The 22,450-nt window shown below is 62.2% G+C and overlaps 7 protein-coding genes across 7 annotated transcripts; 4 read left to right on the forward strand and 3 right to left on the reverse strand.

Moving 5' to 3' along the window:
* Positions 1-408: 408 nt before the first annotated feature.
* On the forward strand, positions 409-3,458 carry SEC26 (coatomer subunit beta; the record flags this gene model as incomplete). The annotated part of the gene is made up of 5 exons (XM_069353551.1): positions 409-567; positions 621-703; positions 747-803; positions 850-871; positions 918-3,458. 5 exons carry the CDS (start codon positions 409-411, stop codon positions 3,456-3,458), a joined length of 2,862 nt encoding a protein of 953 aa, XP_069208193.1.
* Positions 3,459-3,723: 265 nt separating this feature from the next.
* Positions 3,724-4,848, forward strand: Q8F55_005056 (uncharacterized protein; the record flags this gene model as incomplete). Its single annotated transcript, XM_069353552.1, has 5 exons — positions 3,724-3,994; positions 4,167-4,321; positions 4,371-4,463; positions 4,504-4,622; positions 4,734-4,848. 5 exons carry the CDS (start codon positions 3,724-3,726, stop codon positions 4,846-4,848), a joined length of 753 nt encoding a protein of 250 aa, XP_069208194.1.
* A 1,041-nt stretch (positions 4,849-5,889) lies between these two features.
* Q8F55_005057 (uncharacterized protein) lies at positions 5,890-7,916 on the forward strand (the record flags this gene model as incomplete). The annotated part of the gene is made up of 10 exons (XM_069353553.1): positions 5,890-5,892; positions 5,928-5,991; positions 6,113-6,143; positions 6,194-6,322; positions 6,387-6,465; positions 6,522-6,630; positions 6,690-7,033; positions 7,092-7,275; positions 7,333-7,721; positions 7,764-7,916. 10 exons carry the CDS (start codon positions 5,890-5,892, stop codon positions 7,914-7,916), a joined length of 1,485 nt encoding a protein of 494 aa, XP_069208195.1.
* An 870-nt stretch (positions 7,917-8,786) lies between these two features.
* Q8F55_005058 (uncharacterized protein) lies at positions 8,787-9,133 on the reverse strand (the record flags this gene model as incomplete). Its single annotated transcript, XM_069353554.1, has 2 exons — positions 8,787-8,801; positions 8,858-9,133. The coding sequence occupies 2 exons, from the start codon at positions 9,131-9,133 to the stop codon at positions 8,787-8,789; spliced, it is 291 nt and encodes a 96-aa protein (XP_069208196.1).
* A 1,243-nt stretch (positions 9,134-10,376) lies between these two features.
* Q8F55_005059 (uncharacterized protein) lies at positions 10,377-11,291 on the reverse strand (the record flags this gene model as incomplete). The annotated part of the gene is made up of 1 exon (XM_069353555.1): positions 10,377-11,291. One exon carries the CDS (start codon positions 11,289-11,291, stop codon positions 10,377-10,379), a length of 915 nt encoding a protein of 304 aa, XP_069208197.1.
* A 5,034-nt stretch (positions 11,292-16,325) lies between these two features.
* On the forward strand, positions 16,326-17,162 carry Q8F55_005060 (uncharacterized protein; the record flags this gene model as incomplete). The annotated part of the gene is made up of 2 exons (XM_069353556.1): positions 16,326-16,762; positions 16,811-17,162. The coding sequence occupies 2 exons, from the start codon at positions 16,326-16,328 to the stop codon at positions 17,160-17,162; spliced, it is 789 nt and encodes a 262-aa protein (XP_069208198.1).
* A 745-nt stretch (positions 17,163-17,907) lies between these two features.
* BUD14 (protein phosphatase regulator) lies at positions 17,908-19,842 on the reverse strand (the record flags this gene model as incomplete). The annotated part of the gene is made up of 2 exons (XM_069353557.1): positions 17,908-19,423; positions 19,496-19,842. 2 exons carry the CDS (start codon positions 19,840-19,842, stop codon positions 17,908-17,910), a joined length of 1,863 nt encoding a protein of 620 aa, XP_069208199.1.
* Between the last annotated feature and the right edge of the window lie 2,608 nt (positions 19,843-22,450).

A 22,450-nucleotide genomic window follows, 5' to 3' on the forward strand; every position in this document is an offset into this window, starting at 1 on the left:
AGCCTCCGCCAGGCGGACACAGCCAGGCCGACACCACTGCACGCCCTGCCCTCAGCCAGGCGGGCACCCTCCCATTCGCCGACTTTTCCCGGCCAGTGGCAGGCGGTGGCAGGCTCCATCCAGGCTGCGAGACACCCTGCCAGCCCGTGCACTCACCGTTCCTCGACGGGATCAAATCGACACGCGGCACCGTCGCGCATCGCTGGCACTTGGGGTGTCATCGACGCCAGCCAGTCCACCATCTTGGTCGGTGCAACCACGCCGCGACCTGGACAGCAGCGCTCAACTCTCCTCGTCACTCGCCCACATCACACACACCACCACCCGGCGCGGCAGCACACCCCCTCCCCTCACCACTCAACTGCTAGCGCGCAGCGCATCCCGCACGCCAGCACACACCCGCCCACCATGGACTCGTCGGCGACGTGCTACACCATCATCCACGATGACCTGATCGACGCGCCGTCGTCCCAGGACCTCCGTAACGCCCTCCAGAAGGGCTCGGACGAGGTCAAGCTCGAGACGCTGCGCCGCATCATTGTCGGCACGCTCAACGGCCAGAGCCATGTGCGTTTGTTGTGGCTAGGTGGCCGCGATTGTACTAACCACCTTCCCCCCAGGCCTCGCTCCTCATGCCCATCATCCAGTATGTCATGCCATCGCGCAACAAGCAGATCAAGAAGCTTCTGCACTTCTACTGGGAGTGAGTTGAACGGCAAAGCGCTAGACGTGTCTAACGCGCGCAGGATCTGCCCCAAGCTCGACGAGAACGGCAAGCTCAAGCAGGAGATGATCCTCGTCTGGTGAGTCGCCGCGCGATGGAGCTCGAACCCGTGCTAACCTCACCAGCAATGCCATCCGTAACGACCTGGTGTGTAGCGCGATACCACATGCAGAGCCCCCACTGACCCCCGCAGCAACACCCCAACGAGTACATTCGCGGCGCGACCCTCCGCTTCCTCCAGAAGGTCCGCGAGGCCGAGCTCCTCGAGCCCCTCGTCCCCACCGTCCGCTCTTGCTTGGAACACCGCCACTCGTTTGTCCGCAAGAACGCCGTCTTCACCGTCTGGACTATCTACCAGGACCACGAGCACCTCATCCCCGATGCGCCAGAGCTCCTCGACACGTTCCTTGCCGCCGAGTCCGACTCGACCTGCAAGCGCAACGCGTTCACCGCGCTCTGCAACATCTCGCAGCCCACCGCCGTCCGCTACCTGCTGAGCGTCGCCGACCAGCTCTCCACCATGGACGAGCTCATGCAGATGGCCGTCATTGAGCTCATCCGCAAGGAGGCGCGTACCGAGGGCGGCCACCGCGCCAAGTGGATCCGCGCCATCTTTGAACTCCTCGGCTCGCCCAGCCACGCCGTCAAGTACGAGGCTGCCACCACCCTCACGACCCTCACCCAGAACCCTGCTGCCATCAAGGCCGCTGCCTCTGCCTTCGCCGAGCTTATCGTCAAGGAGGCCGACAACAACGTCAAGCTCATTGTTCTCGACCGCTTCGACGCGCTCCGCAGCAAGCACGAGCACGTTCTTGACAGCATGGCCATGGACATCCTCAAGGTGCTCTCCAGCCAGGACATGGAGGTCAAGACCAAGGCTATCGGCATTGCCCTCCAGATGGTCACCAGCCGCAACGTCGAAGACGTTGTTCTTTTCCTCAAGAAGCAGCTCCAGTCGACTTTGGATCAGGACTGGGACAAGAACGCCGAGTACCGCCAGCTCCTTATCCAGAGCATCCACTCGTGTGCCATCAAGTTCTCCGAGGTCGCCGCCAACGTCGTGTACGTGCTCATGGACTTTTTGGGAGACTCGAACAACCCCTCGGCCGTCGACGTCATTTCGTTCGTCCGTGAGGTCGTTGAGAAGTTCCCCGATCTCCGCCCTACCATCACCGAGAAGCTCGTCCAGACCTTCCCCGAGATCAAGTCGGGCAAGGTGTTCCGCGGCGCTATGTGGATCGTCGGCGAGTACTGCACGGTTGCTGCCGACATCAAGCGGGCAATCTTCGAGCTCCGCAAGGTGATTGGCGAGGTCCCCATCCTGGCTTCGGAGCAGAAGCTGCTCGACGAGGCCGAGGCTGCCGATGAGGCTGCCGGCGCGACTGACAAGGAGGACGCCCCCAAGGCTGTTACCACCACTCGCGTTCTCGCCGACGGCACGTACGCTACCGAGACGGTCTACACCTCAACAGCGGCCGCTGCCCGTCTTGAACAGGTCCGCGCCGCTGCCAAGCCCCCACTCCGTGCGCTCATCCTCGGCGGCGACTTCTTCACGGCAACCGTCCTTGCCTCGACCCTCACCAAGCTCGTCCTCCGCTACTCGGAGCTCAAGGTCGACCCCACATCCCTCAACACCCTCCGCGCCGAGGCCATCCTCATCATGACTTCGATTGTCCGCATCGGCCAGTCCAAGTTTGTCACTGTGCCCATCGATGAGGACTCGCAGGAGCGTATCCTCAACTGCGTTGAGGCGCTCTCTCAGCTCCAGGACTCGAAGCCTGTGCACGAGGTCTTCCTGCATGACACGCAGGCTGCGTACGCCAAGATGCTGGCTGCCGAGGAGAAAAAGGCGTCGGCCAAGAAGGCGCTCGAGGCCAAGGCCAAGGCCGTCCAGGTCGACGACGTTATCAGCTTCCGCCAGCTTTCCAAGAAGGCGGCCGGCGGTGACGCCGACGACTTTGAGTCGGACGTTGTTCGGGCGACTGGTGCTGCGGAGACCAAGGACGACTTTGTGTCCAAGCTCTCGAGGATAGTCCAGCTCACTGGTTTCTCGGACCCTGTGTACGCCGAGGCTGTTGTCAACATCCAGCAGTTTGACATCCTGCTCGACGTGCTCATTGTCAACCAGACGAGCGAAACGCTGCAGAACCTGACGATCGAGATTGCTACCCTCGGCGACCTCAAGCTTGTCGAGCGACCAGCACCACACACTCTCGGACCCCACGGGTTCCACAACATCAAGGCGACAATCAAGGTGTCGTCGACCGAGACGGGTGTCATCTTTGGCAACATTGTCTACGACAAGCAGGGCGCGTCGGACGCGAGCGTCAACATTGTGCTCAACGACGTGCACGTCGACATTATGGACTACATCAAGCCTGCGTACTGCAACGAGGCGCAGTTCAGGAGCATGTGGACCGAGTTTGAGTGGGAGAACAAGGTCAATGTCAACACGTCGATCAACGACCTGCGCGTCTACCTCGACCACATTATGAAGTCGACCAACATGGCGTGCCTGACGCCCGACGCTGCGCTGTCTGGCGACTGCGACTTCTTGTCTGCCAACCTGTGCGCGAGGAGTCTGTTTGGCGAGGATGCGCTTGCCAACCTGTCGATTGAGAAGACGGAGGAGGGCGCGATCCAGGGTCATGTGCGTATCCGTTCCAAGACGCAGGGGATTGCGCTGTCTTTGGGTGACCGAATCACGATCTTGCAAAAGACGCTCAAGGCGTAGGTGTAGGGTAGAAGTGGTGTATGTTAGCAGCATGCTATTATGAACTAGACGGGTTCCGAGTGCAACGCCTGCGGCGTTGCATGAGGCTGTAGCGGGTGCATTGGTTGGCGTCTGGACTTCGTGTCGATCGTCTCGTGCTGAGGTGGAGGCGGCACGAAAAGGTCCCGCGCGTCTGACGCGTCGGCGGCGGACGTCGGATCTCGAAGGTTGCGAGCCGACAGACCTCTTGCCTCCAACCTCAACACCACCCCCACCACAACGCGCAATGGGCCAAACGAGCTCCACGTCCCTCAGCACGCTCCCCGAGCTGGCGCTGCACTGCCTCCGCGTGGCGGAGCACTCGCCGGCCGACGGGCTGATCGAGCCCTTCTTCGACTACCTCGTCGGCGTGGACGAGGCGTCGTCGGTGCCGACGCGCGGGCCGGGCGCTGGGCCTGCGGTGCCGACGCCGGCTGAGCTCGCGCGCATCGTCGAGGCGAACGAGGGGCGGACGATTGGCCTGACTGTGTACAATGCCAAGACGCAGCGGGTTCGGGGTGAGTTGAGCGAGCGCGCCGCGCAGCGGCGGGCGAGGACGTGCAGGTCATTGGCGGCGACGATGACACAACGGCGTGCTGGCCACTCGGCGACAACGACGGCGTTGTTGGCCGCGACACGGCCCTTGCCGCCGCGATAGCCCACCAAGACTAGCCCGCTTACACACCCCAGAGGTCCACCTCACGCCGTCCCGCGCCTGGTCGTCCACCGCCGAGGGCAAGGAGCGCGCCTCCCTCCTCGGCCTCAGCGTGCGCGTGTGCAACCCGACGCAGGCGCTCGACAACGTCTGGCACATCCTCGAGGTGCTCGAGGGGTCGCCTGCTGAGGTGAGTCGCGGCCCCATCCTCCACTCCTGCACCCGCTGACTCGCCCCAGATGGCCGGCCTCGTGCCGTTCGGCGACTGGGTGTGCGGCTGGGCCGGCGGCCCGCTGCACGGCGAAAACTCGTTCTACGACCTCGTCGAGGCTGTAAGTGGCGCACGCTGGCACACAACCTGACCTACCTCAGCATATCGACAAATCCCTCCGCCTCTACGTCTACTCTGCCGACCTGGACAACCTCCGCGAGGTGGTCGTCATCCCGAACGAGAAGTGGGGCGGCTCTGGGCTCCTCGGCTGCGGTGTTGGGTGAGTAGTTTGGCGAGGTCGGACGCTGTCTCGGACGCTCGTCTGCCGTCGCTCGTCATCGACCTCGTCTATGTAGATAGCCCGCGCGCCGCGTACTCACACCCCCGTCAGATACGGCATTCTGCACCGGATACCGCGCCCCGCGACGCCTCCGTCGCAGGCGGAGGGGTACGGCTCCCCGCTGGCAGTCACGGGCTCGTTGCCGCGCGACGTCGGGCGGGCTTAGGGCTTAGGCGTAGGGCGGAGGGCGAGGATTACGCGAGTGGAGCGAGGCGGCTGTGTCAGATCTAGATCTGGACCACGGCCAGAACGCGTCGGGCGGTGCGGTGCGTGCCGCGTCGCGGTCGTCGTCGTCGAGGAGGAGCGCCGAGGCTAGCGGGATAGACTGACTCGGCTCGGCGCCGGGCTCTAGTGCCTTGTCTGTACTGTATGCATAGGATAGATACGGCGTGGTGGAGTGCGTGTGGTGCGGCATGATGCGTCGGCGTGGCGTGGCGCACATGCATTGACCCATTGCATCATGATGGCGGGGGGTGCGGGGGACGGGCAGGCGACCAATGTATTTTGCCTTTGCTTGCAGTGCGACTTTTTGCTGCATTGGGGAGGCTCAAACACGACACGACACGACGCAAGCAGGGCCTCGGCGCGGTCGGTGTGTCGGCGTAGTCGCCGGGCGCGGCGGAGGGGCGCGGCGACGACGGGTGGGCGGACGGTGACGCGTGGATTAGGGCCGGAGTAGTGTGCGGATTAGCAAGTGGGGACTTTTTTGTAATGCAGTGCGGTGCTGTATTGGAGTGCGACAGGGGCAGGGAAGGCAGGGCGAGCGAGCGAGGGAAGGGCGGCGCGACGACACAGGGGGGTGGGGTGTGTTTGGGCGGGCGAGCGACTCGGAGTGCACACGCGCGTCACTGCAACTGACCACCACAACGGGAGGAAAGACGAGCGAGCAGCAACAAGCACTCGTGTCGACATTTCAAACTCTTCTCGTCGCATTCAAGCACCCGCGCGAGCGACACGACTGCACACCCTCCTTCCTCCCCCGGCACCCAAGCGCGCACCCTACGACGACACGACGACGAGCTCGAACTGCTTGCATCCACCCACCCACAGCCCAGCTCCACGCGACACGACCCGCGACTGGCCCGCCCCCTCCCCGCCAGGCCAGCCAGCGCCACGCGCCCCCCTCGCCCTCCCCCTCTCACGCACAATACTCGCTGGGGCGTCGCGTGCTCGCCTACGCCCGCTGCCTCTAGCTAGCTAGCTCGCCATGGTAAGTCTCGTCGTTGTCCACCACTCATGCTCCAGTCGTACGGGGCGGCCAACCAAGGGCCCGACCCCGAGCTCTTCTACGTCAAGCAGAACCGCATCGGTGAGTGCGGGCGGGCGGAGCGCGCAGTGTGCCGAGGGCGCGCTGCACGCTGCACGCTGTAGACTGGACTCTGCGCGCGTCGCGCAGACGTGGACGACGCTGACCCCGACTCCCTCCCCAGGCAAGGGAAGCTTTGGCGAAGTGTACCGCGGGTAAGAGGGCACGACCGCCCCCCCCCCCCTCCCCCCGCTCACCCGCCCAGCTATGACCGCCGCACCATGGTCCCCGTGGCCATCAAGATTATCGACCTAGAGAGCGCAGAGGACGAGATCGACGACATCCAGCAGGAGATCCAGATCCTCGGACAGCTCGACTCGGACTTCATCACGAGGTGAGTGGGCCCGCTGCCCGCGCGTCCGTCGCGGCGCATGACCCATGCTCACCGCGATCACCAGGTACTATGGATCCTTCCTCAAGGGCTCGCACCTATGGATCATTATGGAGTACTGCGCCGGTGGCTCATGCTCAGACCTGGTAAGCCACAAGCCACGGGTGCGAGAGCGGCCGGCGGCGCTGACGCATCGGAACAGATGAAGGCCGGCACCTTTAAGGAGGACTACATTGCCATTCTGCTCCGAGAGCTCCTCCGCGGACTAGACTACCTCCACGGCGAGGGCAAGCTGCATCGTGATATCAAAGGTGGGTGGTGCCGTGTACTCACCATGGGTGCGACCGCGAACCCGCTGACACGTCGGCAGCTGCAAACATTCTCCTCACATCCAATGGTGACGTCAAGCTCGCAGACTTTGGCGTCTCGGGCCAGCTCACGGCCACAATGACAAAGAAGAACACCTTTGTCGGCACGCCTTATTGGATGTCGCCAGAAGTGATCAAGCAGTCGGGCTATGACAACAAGGCCGACATCTGGAGTCTGGGTATCACCGCTATCGAGCTGGCCGAAGGAGAGCCACCATACGCCAGCCTCCACCCGATGAAGGTTCTGTTCCTTATCCCAAAGAACCCTCCGCCAGAGCTCTCGGATCGGTATTCAAAGACGTTTCGCGATTTCGTCCAGCTCTGCCTGCAACGTGACCCCCGCAATGTGAGACACAATGTCTTGGATAAACTCGGCAAAATGTCGGACGCTAATTGGCCCGCAGCGTCCAACAGCAAAGGACCTCTTGAAGCACAAGTTCATTCGTAACGCTCGCAAGGTCTCGTATCTCACAGAGTTGATTGAGCGTCACGAAAAGTGGAAGCAGGAGGGTGGCGCAAAGCCTGAAGAGGCCCCTCGCGATGTGCCACAGGAACCTGGATACGGCCCCTCGGAGGACGCGTGGGACTGTGAGTTTCAACAACGCACGCGTGCACATGTGTAACAGCAGCGGCTAACAAATCTAGTTGGCACTGTGAGGCATAACCTGCCCGCCACCGTGTCGCGGGCTTCGAGGCCGCTCCCGACGCCGGGCGAACCTCCCATCCAAGAGGTACCCGCAGCAATAGTCACGGCGCCGGTGGAGCCACCAAGTGGACATCACAGCGGGACAATGTACCGTGCTCCGCCCCGCCCTCCTCCCACCGAGCAGCTGCAGCAGCAGGTCCTGCATCAACCGCCAGGTCCGCCGCCGGTGCAGCAGGTGCAGCAGGCGCAGCTTGCGCAGCAGGTGCAGCAACAGCAGCAGTACCTGCCTCCACCATCACATGTTGCGCCTCCACAAGCCCATGATCATTTGCTAGATGAGGAAGAGGACGGCATGCTGGAGAACGTCATTGTGCCGGCGATTGCTAGCGTGAGTCGTATCTGATTCGTGGATTCGGGCTCACACGTCTAGTTGACGGCGCGTGTCCCCAACGACCAAGCGGCAAAGGTTGTGCTCGACCGGCTCCGCCAGGCGTTTGAGGCGGCCGAGCGGCAGATTCCTGGCGTGACTTCGGCCTTTGTGCTCGAGATTGTCGAGAATGTGGAGCAGGTGGATGAGCATTAGTCTAGTAGTTTTCCTTGGAGCCCGAGTGCCTTCGGTCGTTCGGCTCTTACTCCTCCCTGCGCTGCGACGCCCATGCCACCAGACATCGTACGCACGCTATTGCCACACGTTGGCCCGTTGCGCCGAGTTTGCTCCCCCACCCTCGAGTATCGTGACGTGACCCGTGATTGTTATTCCGCTACCCCTTGCCCTCGCCGTGGCCGCGGATATTAAGATGTCGGGTGGTGTGTCTCCACCCAGCTCGCAGCGGCTAGGGTTGTCACTCGTCTGAACCATAATACTCCAACGCCACAGAGCCCAGTCCGAGTGTTTCACCCCAGCGGCGGGCGGGCGTGCGCGGGCTTGGATCCGCCGGAAGCAAGCGTGGTGCTCTGGGCCATGCCGTAATTGTGGCACACCAGGGGCGCGCATGCCGTAACCAACCGCGCCCCCCCACCTGCTCGCCACCGCCCCAAACGTAAAACAATTCCTGGCACCCAACTGGCTGGCATCGCTGGCTGGCAGGAGTGTGGCGTGCATGGCGTGCCATTCATTCCACATTCGACACGCACCTCCAAGCCTCGTCACACCTCCAAATCACACAAACGCAAAGCGTAGACAGTGGCCATACATGTGCCATACATGATGCAAGCTACTGTCGAGGACCCAAATGGAAACGATACATGGCGTGGTGGTGGATAAGGCGCGAACGAGCCCGGACAAGTGCTGAGGCTATATTGGTCCTGGCCACTCGTAGAGGTGAATAGGTCTATGAGGGTATGCCAGGGGCCCAGTCGTTCGAGGCGGCCTCTGGGCTACATGAAAGCCTTGAGTGAGTCGATACTGGAGAAAAATAACTCTGCGATACAGCCGTGTTTGAGTGGAGCCGTGTCAAGAGTTACTGGGCTGGACCCCGAGTCAGCATCAAGCTCGTGGTACGACTGGAAATGCTAAAAGCTTACATTTATTGTCCATGAATCCTTGACCCGGCATGAGCGGGACATGGTGTGCGTGCTGGGGTTGCGGGAGTGGTGCTTGCTGCGGGGGTGCTCCATGGCGGGGATGATGATGAGACAGTGACGGGTCGTGATGAGGCGGCGCATGTGGATCATGTGCGACGCGGGGAGCAGGCGAGAGCTGCGAATGAGGTTGATGGGTATGAGACTGATGCGGCGAGTGCTGCTGATGCTGCTGATAGGGGCTTGGAGGCGCCAAATGATGAGCAGATGGTTGGGCATGATGCGACGGCTGGGCCTGACCTTGCGCTTGCTGGCTGCCCATGGTCGAGTACCCATATCCAAACATTTCAGTGAAAATGTGGTCAAACCCAGACGCTTGTGCCTCTGGACCGTGCGCGCCAGGATGGTGGCCCATCTGATCCTGAGGTTGGGGAAGACCTGGTCCGGGGTGATAGCTTCCTTGCCGGTCTCTCACTCCGGGATGCTCGCCGCCTTGCTGAATGACATGGCCAGTAGGCGCAACGTGTGGAGGCGGTGCGTGCTGTGACGTCCCAGCTGAACCCGGTGGAAGGCTGCTGTCGGGATCATCACTTGCCATCCACCTGTCCGAGGTTGGCATGTACGACTGGAAGCCGGCTGCAACACCTCCGGCCATGTTTTGAGGACCGGCGACACCGACAGCTGTGTGCGGACGTGATTGCTGCTGCGGGAAGGGCACTGTCGCCGAAGCTTGAGTGGGCGAGGTTTGAACAAGGCCAACTGCAAGAGGGTCTGATTGTCTGTGCTGATGCGACGTGTTGGCTTCAAGCTCGACAATGGCCGTCCAGGTATTCAGGGCTCGAGCCATCGATCCGACAAGGTTGCTGCAGCCGTTGGCGACGCTTTCGCCACCAGATTCACTGTCAACACAGAGCAGGCCCATGTTGCGCAAAATGCTCGACACTTGAGACAGAGTCTGAAGCCATCCGGGCTTGGCGATTGTAGTCGGCAGGCCGTAAATGGTCCGTAGGTACGATAGCCTCGACGACTGTCCCTCGACGAGGGCTTTGCATGATTCAACCGTGATTGCCACAATGTCGTGGAGAGGAAGAATGTCGGCAGGCCGTCTGTCACTCGACGACATGATGCTCTGAGAGACGTCGATGAAAGAGAGCAGCTGCTGCTCGGCGAGCTCGAGTCGGAGGCCGTTGACTCGGCGAATCTCTTCCGCGCCCACCGAACGCGTCGAGTATGCAAAGATAATGTCGGACGGGTCGTTCGAACGGGACAGGGCATAGTGGACCATTTGGTATGTCCCGAGGCCTTGAGGAAGCCCGGCAATCGCGATCGCGGAACCTGGGAGGAAGTGCAGGGCGACCAAAGCTTGGAAGCCCATCATGTACTCCTTCATAAATTCCCATCGTCGTCGAATGGTGCGATAGGCCGTCCATGCCGCCGACAACTCGAGCGGTGGCGAGATAATTGCTAGAAAATAAAATCAGCCACCGGCCTCCAGCAAGCAGTCACCGGCCTCCAGCAAGTTTTAAAACGTACCAAGGATCTCCTCGTAGCGCTTGTCAATCGCCGTAATGCGCCTCGTAAAGTACTCAAACTCGTCGAGGATGGTCTGGACCGCGTTGAAATTTGGGACGGCAGCGGTGGTTTCGAGAGTACCACGTAGTCGACCAATGCCGTCATGGAGCTCCTCGAGTCGGGCCAGCCGGTCGCAAACGGCCAATTTCCCAAGCAACTCTGCAGGGTCATCACTGGCCGCCGCCGAGGACCAAAGGCCGTCGCTCTCGGGAGCTACGAAGCTCGCCGACGCCGAACGAGCGTCGGTCAGAATGCTCAGTTTACGGGGCCGCTCGTCTTCGAGCGACATCTGAGCGGCACCCGCGCACATGCCAAGCCATAGCCAGAAGTCTGGATTGGTCCATCGGTCAATGCCACAGTTGACGAGGCTCTGGAAATTGAGGCTGACGGATATGTTTGTTGCGATGCCCGAGAGGCCGCGGGCGGGAGCCAGAGCGCGCGGGTCTGCCAACTGAAACGGCAGAACCGGCGCAAAGGGAGAGTGGAGAGACAGAACCTCGAGTGCCTGAATGGCGTGAAACGAGAACGGCTGTTGGACGAGGATGTGGTGTTGGAGGTAGGCGATGGAGGGGGCGAGTACGACTCGCATGCGTTTGGCGTCCGAGTCGTCAGGGAGCGACTGCGAGGTCACGTAAAGGGCGGATGCAGCCAGCAGGATGACGGACGGGTCGGTACTGTTGCGCGACATGGAGAAGAGCTCGTCCAGGGGTTGAAGATGGGGGTGCAAAGTCCGGAGTTGCGCATACCCTGGGGCCAGCCGGTTGCGCAGGGAATGATCGACAGCAGTGTCGAGGTCCAGATCGTCGACGACGACCATTTTCTGCTTGAGACCTTTGAACATTTCACGACTCGCCACACTGAGCATTGCGCTGGTCAATGACAATGGACGGCCATGCAGTCGGACAGTGTGCCGCTGGGAAGGTGGTTTATGTTCCGATTCCTGTCCAGAGGATGATTCCCACAATTGGTTCGCGGGCGGATCACCGGTGACAGGGAAGGCGGGCGAAAAGTCGACAGAATGGTTGACCGGATTCGTGCGTGCTTGTGCCTGTAATCGCTCGTCCTGAGCGGCTCGTGAGGAGCCACCGCCACCTTGGCCGTTCTGACCGCCAGCCCCGCCTCTTTGCCGCTTGGTTGATGGCTCGTTGGCGTTGTCGGCAGCCTTTGTCGAAGTGGAGGCCGCAGAGGGCCGGCTACCAATTGCTGTTGCGGTGCCACCACCGCGGGCCGATGTGTCATCGCGCTTCTTGCGCTTCTTCATGCGGCTGTCGTCGACGACGCAGGGGAGGACCAGTACGCGGCATCGGTGACACGACTTTTCTGGTGCGAGGGGTGTGGACGATGAGGGAACGTCGAGGTCGGGCAGCTCGCAACGCGTCTTGCGGACTTTACAGAGCTCGCATGATCGCCGCGCATGAGTCCGCCTTGCACGGGGCTCACCCGGGACCGACGCCATCGAGGCAGAGGCGACGGCGCGGTAATGTTGACCAGGTGGTTACTAACACGAGTGTGTGGTGTGCCGTGGTGATGATGGTGGTGCGTGGTGGTGGTGGGGGGTGCTTGTTGTTGATAGAGATATGAGGGTGGGGGTGGAATGAAATATAGTGGGTTGAATGATGGTGCACGGGTCTTTTGTCTCTGCTTTGCCGCGCGTCCACTGTTGTGGAATTACTGCGCGTCCAGCCTCGTCGTCCGGCTGTAGCCGCGTCCAACAGGGGTGGGGTGTGGGTGTGGGTGTCAAGGAATGAACCGCAGAGGCGGAGCGGAGCACGGCCAAAGCAGGCAGCAGATCACGGAGCAAGAGCCGAAGTAGAGGGAGAGCAGACGACGAGAAGTTGTGGTGTATTGGGGGTAGAGGAGAGGGGCGGCGCGTTATTGTGACTCTTGACTGTCGTCATAGGAGTAGTTTACCGTCGTCGTTGTCGTCGTCTGCCGTCTGCCGCCGCAGACTTGTGCTCGCTCGCTCGGCGGCGCGCGCGCACGGCGAACGAGGCAAGGCGCCCCCGAACCAACAACGCCCACCTTCTCTGACACGCCGGGTTCAGCCTGTCACAACCTTACTAGGACAGGAATTCCCGTAGTAGGCTGCAGCACGGCATGCACCCACCCACTGGGACCGGATTATTTTTTTTCCTCTGCTGCTGGACCACCTTCTCTTGCCCCTGGGATCCAGAGATCCAAACTAGGGGTCCCTCGTGCAGGACAGGTGCAAGCGAAGCGAATCCCAAGGCTGCGGGTCGGGGTCGGGGAACGGTCGGCAATCGAGACGGCGGGGTGGAGGCTGTGGAGGCTCGCGCCGCACACGCGCAACGCACGGGCTGGTATTTCCCTAACTTTTGGTAGGACCCTATCTAGAGAGAAGGCGTCGTGGGGGAGGGGGGAGAGAGGGGTGGGGGAACGGGGGGATGTACGAGAGGAGATGGGTGCGTGCCGTGTGGAGGTTGACGGTGGCGGCGCCGAGAGCCATGGAACGGGCGGGCCGATGCAGGGGGAGGAGGGAAGGAGAGGGAAGGAAGGGAGTGAAGGGAGGGGGGAAGGGGGGAGGAGGCTGGGCTGGGTTTGGATAGGTAAAGCGTCCCTCTGGAGCCAGGTGCCGAGGTATGTGCCGTTGGGCTGGGCTGGCTGGTTGGGTCACTGACTGACTGGCTGGCTGGCTTGTTTGGTTGGCTAACTAACGCGGCGCGTAAGAGGTGTCAGCCTGCAAGCAGAGGCTGAGGCTTGCAGGATTTAGGCTGCTCTACTGGAAAGGAGATTGCGACGACGCAGAACCTGAGCTGCCTGAGCGAGCAAAGACTGACAGACCCGGTTCAGGCATCAAAAGGGCCTTATCCTGTAAACGAAATTTGAGCCCGTCGTGGGATGAGCGCGCGCGCGCCCAGGCAATGCCAGGCGTCAGGCAAACAACTCGCCCAAGCCCTGAATTCGCTCATCGACACTTACCACCCACCGACCCACAGCAACAAGACACCCACCACCACAAACCAAGACACGTCGTCATAACCAAAAGGCCAAGCATGTTGAATGGCCGGCCGCCGCTTGGGATGGATGAGCGATGCCGGCACGCCACCCAAGTCCTTGCGGCACAAGCGGCAAACGAGCCCGTCATCACTCGAGCCACGAGCAGCCTTGTTGCTAAACGACAACGGCACCGCAACCACTCCACAGCAACTCTCGTCGTCACAACGTCTCACAACTCAAACCGTTGCTCGCTTCCAGAGTCCAGACCACGCTCGCAATGCACAGCACGCGTTTCATCCTCTTCACATCCATGCCACCAAAGTCTTGCTCTCGCTACGAGCGCAACCGCCGCGTGACAACTGGGGCCATGCACCTTGCTAACAAGCCTTCCTCTCCCTCCTCGCCTCCTCGCCTCCCCAATCAGTCCCTCATGTCTCACCTCGGCCAAACGAACACAATGTAACACACGCAGGCCGACCCCGTTTGGATTGTGCGGCGCCGTGGCGGGTCAGCCCCAGCCCCCAGCACGCGCCGCGCCCTCGCCACCATGTCGCCGTTGCCGCCGTCGTGTCCAAACCAAACCCCCTGCCTCCTCGGCTCGGCATTCACATGTAGACGGATCCTTGGATCGTCTGCTGGAATTCGGAGAGAAGATCCGGGAGCAACTCCGCACAGATGCCGAGCACCGACGGGATCTCCCAGAGATATCATCATTGCCCCTGTATCCTTGGGTCCTGGTTCAAAATAACAGGACCTGGGTGCGGGCACTTATGCGGGCTTCTGCAAATACCTGTAACCATCGTCGGCGGCCAAGCGCGGGCAGGTGACCAGCCAGGCGCCCCTTGATGGCAATCGTTTCCAAACGAACTCGGCCCCCCAGGTTGTGACCCTTAGGGCAAGGCACAAGTGGGTACCGAGCCGCGCCAAGTTTGATTGCCTGGTGGTGTTTGTGCTGCTGGAGCCGCACACGCCAGGGCGTGGGAGGTCGTCGGTGCGACCTCGGCGGTGGTGGGGGTGCCGAGGTGGTGCTAAACCGCTCGCGCTTGGAGCCTGTAGTCGCCGTGCCCGTCCGCCCTGGCCGTCGTGCTCAGGTCCCAGTGTTGGTATGTGGGAACGACAACCCCACCCACCGCATCCGGCGGAGGGCGGAGGCATTCGCTTGTTCCGGGAACAGGCATCGCAGCCACACTTACGGCACAAGTCAGACATGACCGCCTCGACTGGTATCCGCCTAATAACGTCAATCTCCATGGTGGCGCGCCACGCGGCCGCCGGCGGTTTACGCACGGTAGTCGGCGGCACAACACGTACATGGCGTGTCTGCTAGCTGCAGAAGCGCCAAGACGAAACACGTCGACTGGCAGAAGCAACCGACTGATCAGTTGACCATTTGCCGCGCGCGTTCCGCTCCAGAAGACGAGGCCGACCACCGACCATTCCAACCAAACTCTCCGTTCCAATAAACCAGAGCACTAACCCTGGGAGGCTCACGACGCCCGCGACACTATACCCCCCTGACTGCACTCGAGCATTCGTCGTCGTCCTCAGGGGGGAGTGACAATCCGGCTGTGTCGAGCTGTGGCGGTTGTCCTTTGCCCTCGGTCGGCCTCTGCTCGCTCAACCCCCTCTCCCCGCAGCAGTCTGCTCCTATCTCGCAGTCCGGATAACGGCGGGACAAGGGTTTCGGAGAAGTGCGGGAAACACGTAATGGAGGGGGAAGCATCTTGGCGGACAAGGATCCACATGTTTGGGCCGCGCCACACGGCTGCTGCTCCAAGCGCCTCCCGCCACCGTTTCGGGGCTAGCCAGTGACGGCGCGGTGGATCCTTCTCGGCTCCATTGGCGCTTGCTATTGAATACATTCCTCGTACGTGCGTGCGTGCGTGCGAGGGAGCGTGTCTGCGTATCCGAGTGCGTGTGAGGGGCATGTGTGTGGCTAAAACACGCGCCTCCCGCCTGAGACAAGTCAATCCTTTGACGTGCCGCGCCAATCCGTCGCCGTGATCACGCACTTGTCAAAGGCGCCAGGAGACAGGCTCCAGGCTGGAGACAGGCACCGGCTAGGGGAAGAGATCTGCAGCGCAGGGAAGGCATGCTGCGGCAGGGACTCTTGTTCGTTGTGGCTGTGGCTGCGGGCTTCGAGGATTGGGGGTAAGTAATATGGACGAGTGGAGCGCGTGTGTGCAGTGGGGGTCTCTTGACTGGAGCCCGATTGCACGAGCGCGACCTGACCTCAGTAATGAGCTGTCCTGATCCCAATGACATTTTGTCGTGGTCAAAGGCCGATAATGGCAGTCTCCATGCGGGAGCCACGATCCAGAAAAAAGGAGAGTGATATCCTGAGTAGAGATGAGATCCGTCATACCAGCCTGGGCTTAGACGGGGGGCCCGAATAGGTGATCAACCTGTGCAACTCGCGCGCACTCGCGTGGCAGCACTGCCCCAAATTGCTTCCGCCCCTCCCCCACTCGACCCACTCCTCTCAAAGTCATGTCTCCCTTGATTAAACAAAACTAGTTCATCTCGATCTCTCCGTCGTCACTTGCTCCTCCTACAACCGCCGATATGCGCCCAGCCTTCGGTAACCGGTACGAGCGCGAACGTGAACACGAACGTGACCGGGGCGGCGCAAGAGGGGGCTACAACAACCCACCCCACCCCATGCCTCCCTTCCCGGGACGTTTCGAAGGACACGGTCACAACAACAGCGGCGGTCGGAATTCGGGGTCACCGGGGGTTATCAATTTCCAGGAGTAGGTTGTCTCATGGCGGTTCATTAATTGTCGCCACCGGCCCATGGCCGATCTGGACGACGTTGACCATTCCCCAGGCGCAGGGTGCTGAGGGAGAGGAGCGATCTGTCCATATGGCCACCCTCGCCAAAGAGGCCCTATGCTGAGGAGCTGTGAGTCGTGCTGCGCGTGCTGCGCGTGCTGGCCCCATGCCGCTGCTGACCTGTGTCACCAGCGCCGACGAGGAACGCGACCGATCACGATCGCGCAGGTCCAAGTCGTCGCGCCGGCGCAAGTCACGCAAGTACTCTTCCGAGTCTGAAACCGACAGCGAGGAGGAGTATGAGCGAGAGCGGAGGCGACGGCGCCGGCGCGAGCGCGAGAAGGAGAAGGAACGCGCGCGGGACAAGGATCGTGCTGCGCGGAGCACGTCGCTTGCCGACGGCGACGACAGCCGAGCAGGAGCATCTCGATCGCGCGGCGGGCGTGACGACGACGGCTGGGTGGAGAAGGAGAACCGGGCTGAGCGGCGCGAGGCGCCCGCGGTGGCGCGCGAGCATTCGCCGGTCGAGGGCGACGATGCGGACGAGGTCGGCCCCCAGCCGCCGTCCGAGCTCAAGCTCAAGGACAAGTTCAACCGCGAAGCGTGAGTGGCGTGTGGCGGTTCTGTGTGTGCGCGTGCTGACAGCAGCAGGTATCGCGGCCTGCTGCCGGGCGAAGGCGCGGGGATGCAGCAGTTTGTCGAGCGCGGCGAGCGTATCCCGCGCCGAGGCGAGATCGGCCTCGACTCTGACCGCATCGCCCAGTTCGAGGAGTCTGGCTACGTCATGTCGGGCAACCGGCACGCGCGGATGAACGCGGTCCGCCTGCGCAAGGAGGGGCAGGTCATCAACGCCGAGGAGAAGCGCGCGCTGCTCATCATGCAGCGCGAGGAAAAGCAGCGCAAGGAGGGCGCCATCGTCACGCAGTTCAAGGAGATGATGGACGAGCGGCTCAAGCTCGAGGAGCGCCGCCAGCGCGAGCGCGACGAGCACAAGGAGCAGTAGGTTGTTGTACAGTTGTATCATTGCATCGGGGGCGGCATGTAGCAGTGCGCACGGGTTGGTCTTGCCCGCTCGCCCCGTTATCAAACCCGGCGGGCGGCGACTTGAACGACCGACCGCTTGTCTTATCAGAGGCCGCGGCGACCTGGCGGGCAGGCACTGTGACTACCCCGTCTTCAGGATGCGTGCGACGCGACGCGACGTTTCCACTGGAAAGGTCGCCGCCGCCGGGTCATCAGTCCCGATGGAGATTGATACAGTTTGGCTTTGGGTGGGCGGTGGTGGGCCGGTGGGCGACGAGTTTGTTGCTCGCTGCCCACTCGGCCGGTTGACTACCACATGCCCGCCCCCTCGCACACGCGCCGTGAGTCATCACGCGTGCCGTCGACACGTAGACCCCTGGATGCTGCCACTACACTGGACACGGCGACACTGGCAGCAGCAGCAGCGACGCCGACGCCGCCGTTGCCCCTCTGCCACGCCTCCCCCCCACACCCACAGTCGTCATGCAATCCATCGGACACTACTAAGGCGTACAGCGCAGCGTACGCCGCGTACAGACCTCTCATAAACATACTACTGTACAGGCAGGAGCACTGGCGACCGGCCGAGTCCAACACCACTGGGCGCCGGCGCAGGTCGTGGGGTGTGGGGTGGGGTGGGGGTTGATTAGACGGTTCATCATCTCATTGTCCGTAGGCGGAACAGAGAGTCGATGTCGATGCCAAACGTAAACGTAAACGTTCATCTAGTGTGCGGGCACTAGGGAGCCCAGGATGTCGTCAATTTCACGGTCAAAAGTGTCCATCTTGGCGAGGACGTGCACAAAGCAGGCGCGAATGTCGGGGTGGATGCTGTCCATCTCCGCCTTTTCGCCGTAGTAGACGCGCTGCACGGCGTCCATCTGCGGCGGGGCCCGGCGGTTGGGGATGGGTGTTGTCCGCTTCATCTCCTTGGCGCGCGCGTGAACAATCGTATTGAGGCGCGCAATGTCGAACGCGTCCTGGTAGCGCAACGTCGCGCGGCGCGGTGGCCGGGGCGGCGGTGGCGAGGTGAGGTTGGACGACCGGGGCGACGTTAGGGAGCCCGAGCGACCCAACGATGACGACCGCGGCGGTGTAGACGGAGCAGTGCTCGAGGGCGCAACCTGTCCCGAAGTCGAAGGCGCGTGCAGGTCGCTCGAAGCGGGGGCAGCCGAGGGGCTGGCCAGCGTCTCGGTCGTCTCGGTGAACGACTGGTTGGGGTAGTAGTCGGGGCTGCCCGTAGTGATGGGCGACGGGGTGAACGGCGCGCGGTGGGGTGGAGGTGTGGGGTTGGTGCGGGCCAGAGCCGAGTGCGATACTGACGGGGATGGCGAGCGATCCGGTGCGGGCGGGTGCTGGCTGATGTTGTGGGACTGCTGGTTGGCCGTCGATCCCAGCACTGCCAGACCAGCAGCACCGGCAGCGGCACCCGCAACGCCAGCGACCACAGCGGTGCCGAACTGTGCGGTCTCTGCTGTTGACGGCGCCATGTCGGACGCGAGCGAGCCGTGAGCGTCGGACGACACGTCCAAGCTCGTGTCAAAGACAGACATGCTGGCAGCAGGGCTGGCAGCGGCAGCGGCCGCCGCCGACGCGGTCGGCGCGACTTCCAGAGGCGCCGCGGTGTCGACAACAGTGACCTGCGCAGCATTGCGTTGGGCCTCGACAGCGTCCTGGGCCCACTCGACACCGTCGTCGGGCTCTACTTCGAAGCCCAGCTCGTGGTCGACGTTGATCTGGTCGTGTACGTCCTCGTCCTCGACCTGTTGGGACGCGGCCGCGCCGCCGTCGATGATGTGCGTGTCATCGTCATCGTCCTCCTCGTCCTCCTCATCGTCGCTCCAAGTAACGCCCGGGTGCTCGAAGAAGGTTGGCGGTGCGAAGACGACACGGCGGTTGGCGCGCGTCTCTGGATCGTCGTCGTCGTCAAACGACGTCTCGGGCTGTTGTGGGCTCCGCTTCCAGCCTATTAAGCTCTTCAACTTGCTCTCCTTCGGGGGCACGTCGGGCAAGGCAGCCTTGTCCTCGTTTGTTGGCGCGGCAATGTCGATGTTGCGGTGCTTGTTCAGACGGGCCAGACGCTCGTAGGGCGTCTCGACATTCTCGGCCGGGATGTAGCCCACATCCTCTGTTTTGAGCACGCGCACGAGCCACCAGTACGAGTTGGCGTCGTCGAGTAACAATAGAGAGTCGCCCTTGACCACGGATGCCTGCCCTTCAACCGTCGCGAGGAATGTATGTCTAGAGGGAGCGCGTCAGCGGCAAGACGCGCATGAGGGCGCGGGCGCGGGCGCGCACGCGATGGACACTTACAATGCGTAGATGAGACCAAAGTCAATGTTCTCGTCTGGGAGGACACTCTCCTCCGACGTCTCACTGTACATGTCGTCGTCCTCGACATCCTCGTCGTCCATCTCGTCGTCGTCGTGGTACTGCATGCCTTGAGACTGCATCATTTGATGCTGATGGACATGCTGCTGGTAGTCGTGTTGGGCATAGTACGCTTCCATGTCGTCGTCCATTCTCTCGTGGTCCCCGTCATCCGAGTCCTCGAGGACTGACAAGCCTCCGCTCTGGTAGGTCGCGTACTGGCCTTGACCGCCTATTGCGTGAGGGCCGATCCCGCCCATCTGCGGCGCCATCTGGACTGCAGCTGCCATGGCGCGCCGAGTCGTATGGGTGTGTTTGTGAGGGATGCAAGGGCGGTGTCGGGAAGGCGAGCTAAGCCGAACAAAGGAAGCAAGGTTCTTGATGTGTCGTAAACGATGGGTAGAGTGGTCTGACTGCCAGAGCCGACGATGCGCGCTTTAGGCAGGTGGAGTGTGTTTCGTGACCTGGATGTTTGCCAAGCTCAGGCAGGTCGGATGCAACGCGTCGTGAGAGTGGTCGTGGTCGTCGCGGTCGTCGTCGTTGTCGTCGTCGTCGTTGGGTGAGACGTTGACGTCGAGTCGATAATGTATGAGTCGCGCGAGGCAAGAGTGGAGAATGCAAGCAATGTAGAAATGGCGTTTGTCGCGCGCCTTGAGTGGAGATGGGTTGAGTGAAGGAAGGCGACGGCGGCGTCGGCGGCGGCGGCTGTGGGCGGGCGCGGGCGCGGGCGGGGCGCGGCGTAGTGTGGTGTCGGGAGCGCGTTGGTGCGCCGTGGTGCGTAAAAGGAGCGAGAGCCAAGGCGAGGGAAGGGAAGGAAGACAGGGTGTTCTCACCCCCCGCCGTGTTCCATGTGTGCACCACCCACAGCAACTAACAAGTTGGCTCCGGCAGGCAGGCTCGCGGGCGGGCGGCAACGCGCGGCGACTTTGTTCTTGCTCTTGCTCTTGCTCTTGCTCTTGCACGCTCTGTCTCTCTCTCCTTGTTTCTCGTACTTGATGACTCTCGGGAGCACCCACAGGCACGCGACAAAAAGGACAAAGGTGTAGGTGCTCTCACTCAGAGTCGCGACGAGGCGGCCAGGGAGGGGAGGGGGGCGGCCAGGCGCGCGACAGCGGCACCGCGCGAGTGCACACGGGCAGCAGCAACAGCACCCAACCCTGAGCAACGAGCAAAACAGTGGCCCTGAGCGCGAAACCGAACAACGGTAAATATAGGCCTGGCAGATTGGTGGTACGCCTAATGTGAAGGTACCACTTATTCCCTCCCTCCCCTTTACTCCTGTCGTTTGAGACCTACTTTGTACGGTGCCTCGTTGTAGCGGGTTTCATCCCAGTCATGGACCAAACCAAACCAGTCCAGCCAAGCCCAGCCCAGCAGCCCACCCTAGGCGGGCGCGCCACTTGTCGTTCCCTTGCCTTTCCCCTCCCGCACGGGGACACCTTCATCGTCAGACTGCTCCAACGCGCGCGCCCGCGCGCACAGGCCTGGCCGCGACGTGTGGGTAACTGATGCGCCACAAAGAGTCGTCAACAACATCGACAACAAACATGGCTCATGAAAAGGTAGAGCCCACAGCGGCGTAGAGAGCCCACCCATCCTCGTCGACATGAGCGCTTTAGAGCACTCGTAATGACGCCAGTGTGGGCAAGGACCCAATGTCCGACCGAGCAGCAGCCCCCCGAGCCCAGTCGCCTCGCCTCCCTATTCAGTCGCCGCCACCAGGCCACAACCCAGCCCGCCCTAACCCGATGCCCAGGGTCTCGCTCCCTCTCACCCTATGTCTCGAAGATCGCCGGGCCGGAGTAGACACTTTGCGCAGGGAGCGGGCCGCGGGCGGCGCCGGTGCTGACGCTGGCCCTAGTGGGTGCAGGAGGAATGGGCATGCGCCGTCGCTGTCTCAGCAGTCGACGCCACGCCTCGCCGCTTGCCGCCCGCGCCGCCCGCAGCCATCCGGCGCCGCGCGGTTGCGACCCGAGGCAGCCCTCGGCGCCGTTTGCTCTAGATTCGCCGCCGGTTTGCGCTAACGAGTGGGCAAGATTGCTCTCCCACGTACGTACATGAACGCACATGTGTAGTCTATTGTTGTACTTGCATTTCGTCGTCGTATTGTTATTGTTGTGACAACGTCGTGTCACGTATTAGGATGCCAATGTCTCCTGCCGCCGTCCAAGGGGTCTGACTGTCTGCCTGACGCGGCGCGCTGTCCCATGAGTCGTCAGTGTCCAAATATCAACCCCGCGTTCCTTTGTCAGGGGAACAATCCAAATCCCAGTCTGCCGGGCAGCGGCAGGCGGCGGCGGCGGCGCCGGGACCACCCCCCTGGCAGGCAACCGACTGAACTGACCGGGCCAGGTCGTTTGGCGGCAGGCGGCGGCGAGGGATGCCTGCAGTCGATGGGTGCATGCTTGGGCGACACCCATCAACCCACCAACCCACTCACCCTACACACCTTCACCCGCAACCCTACCCTACCTAACCCCGACCCCAGTTGGTTGCTTGCTTGCTCGCTGCCGGTCGTGCTGCTCGCTGCTCGCTCGCTGTCGTTTTGTGCACCGACACGGCCAGTGCATGTGCATTCAACTCGCAGAGTGGTGCATCAACCCACCACTACACCACCTTCCCTCCACAACCCTACCCAGCCTGGCCTAGCCTACCCCTCTCGCCTGACCCTCGCCGGCCTCGCCTTCGCCTTCCCTCCAATACCCCACCCTCATTATCACAACGCGACGACCCATCGACGACCTCTTGCCAAACGACAAAGAAGCACAAACGACTACCCCCTCACTCTCCCTCCCTCCCCCCATCGCCCAACGCTATCGGCCCGCTACTCGTCTTCTGACCGCCGGCGTGTATCTCGTTCCGTTTACCGTTCCGACTCCAGCCGCCCGACCGCCCGCC

Source organism: Vanrija albida (assembly GCF_041260175.1).
Source record: "Vanrija albida strain AlHP1 chromosome Unknown contig_4, whole genome shotgun sequence".
Classification (NCBI taxonomy): Eukaryota; Fungi; Basidiomycota; class Tremellomycetes; order Trichosporonales; family Trichosporonaceae; genus Vanrija; species Vanrija albida.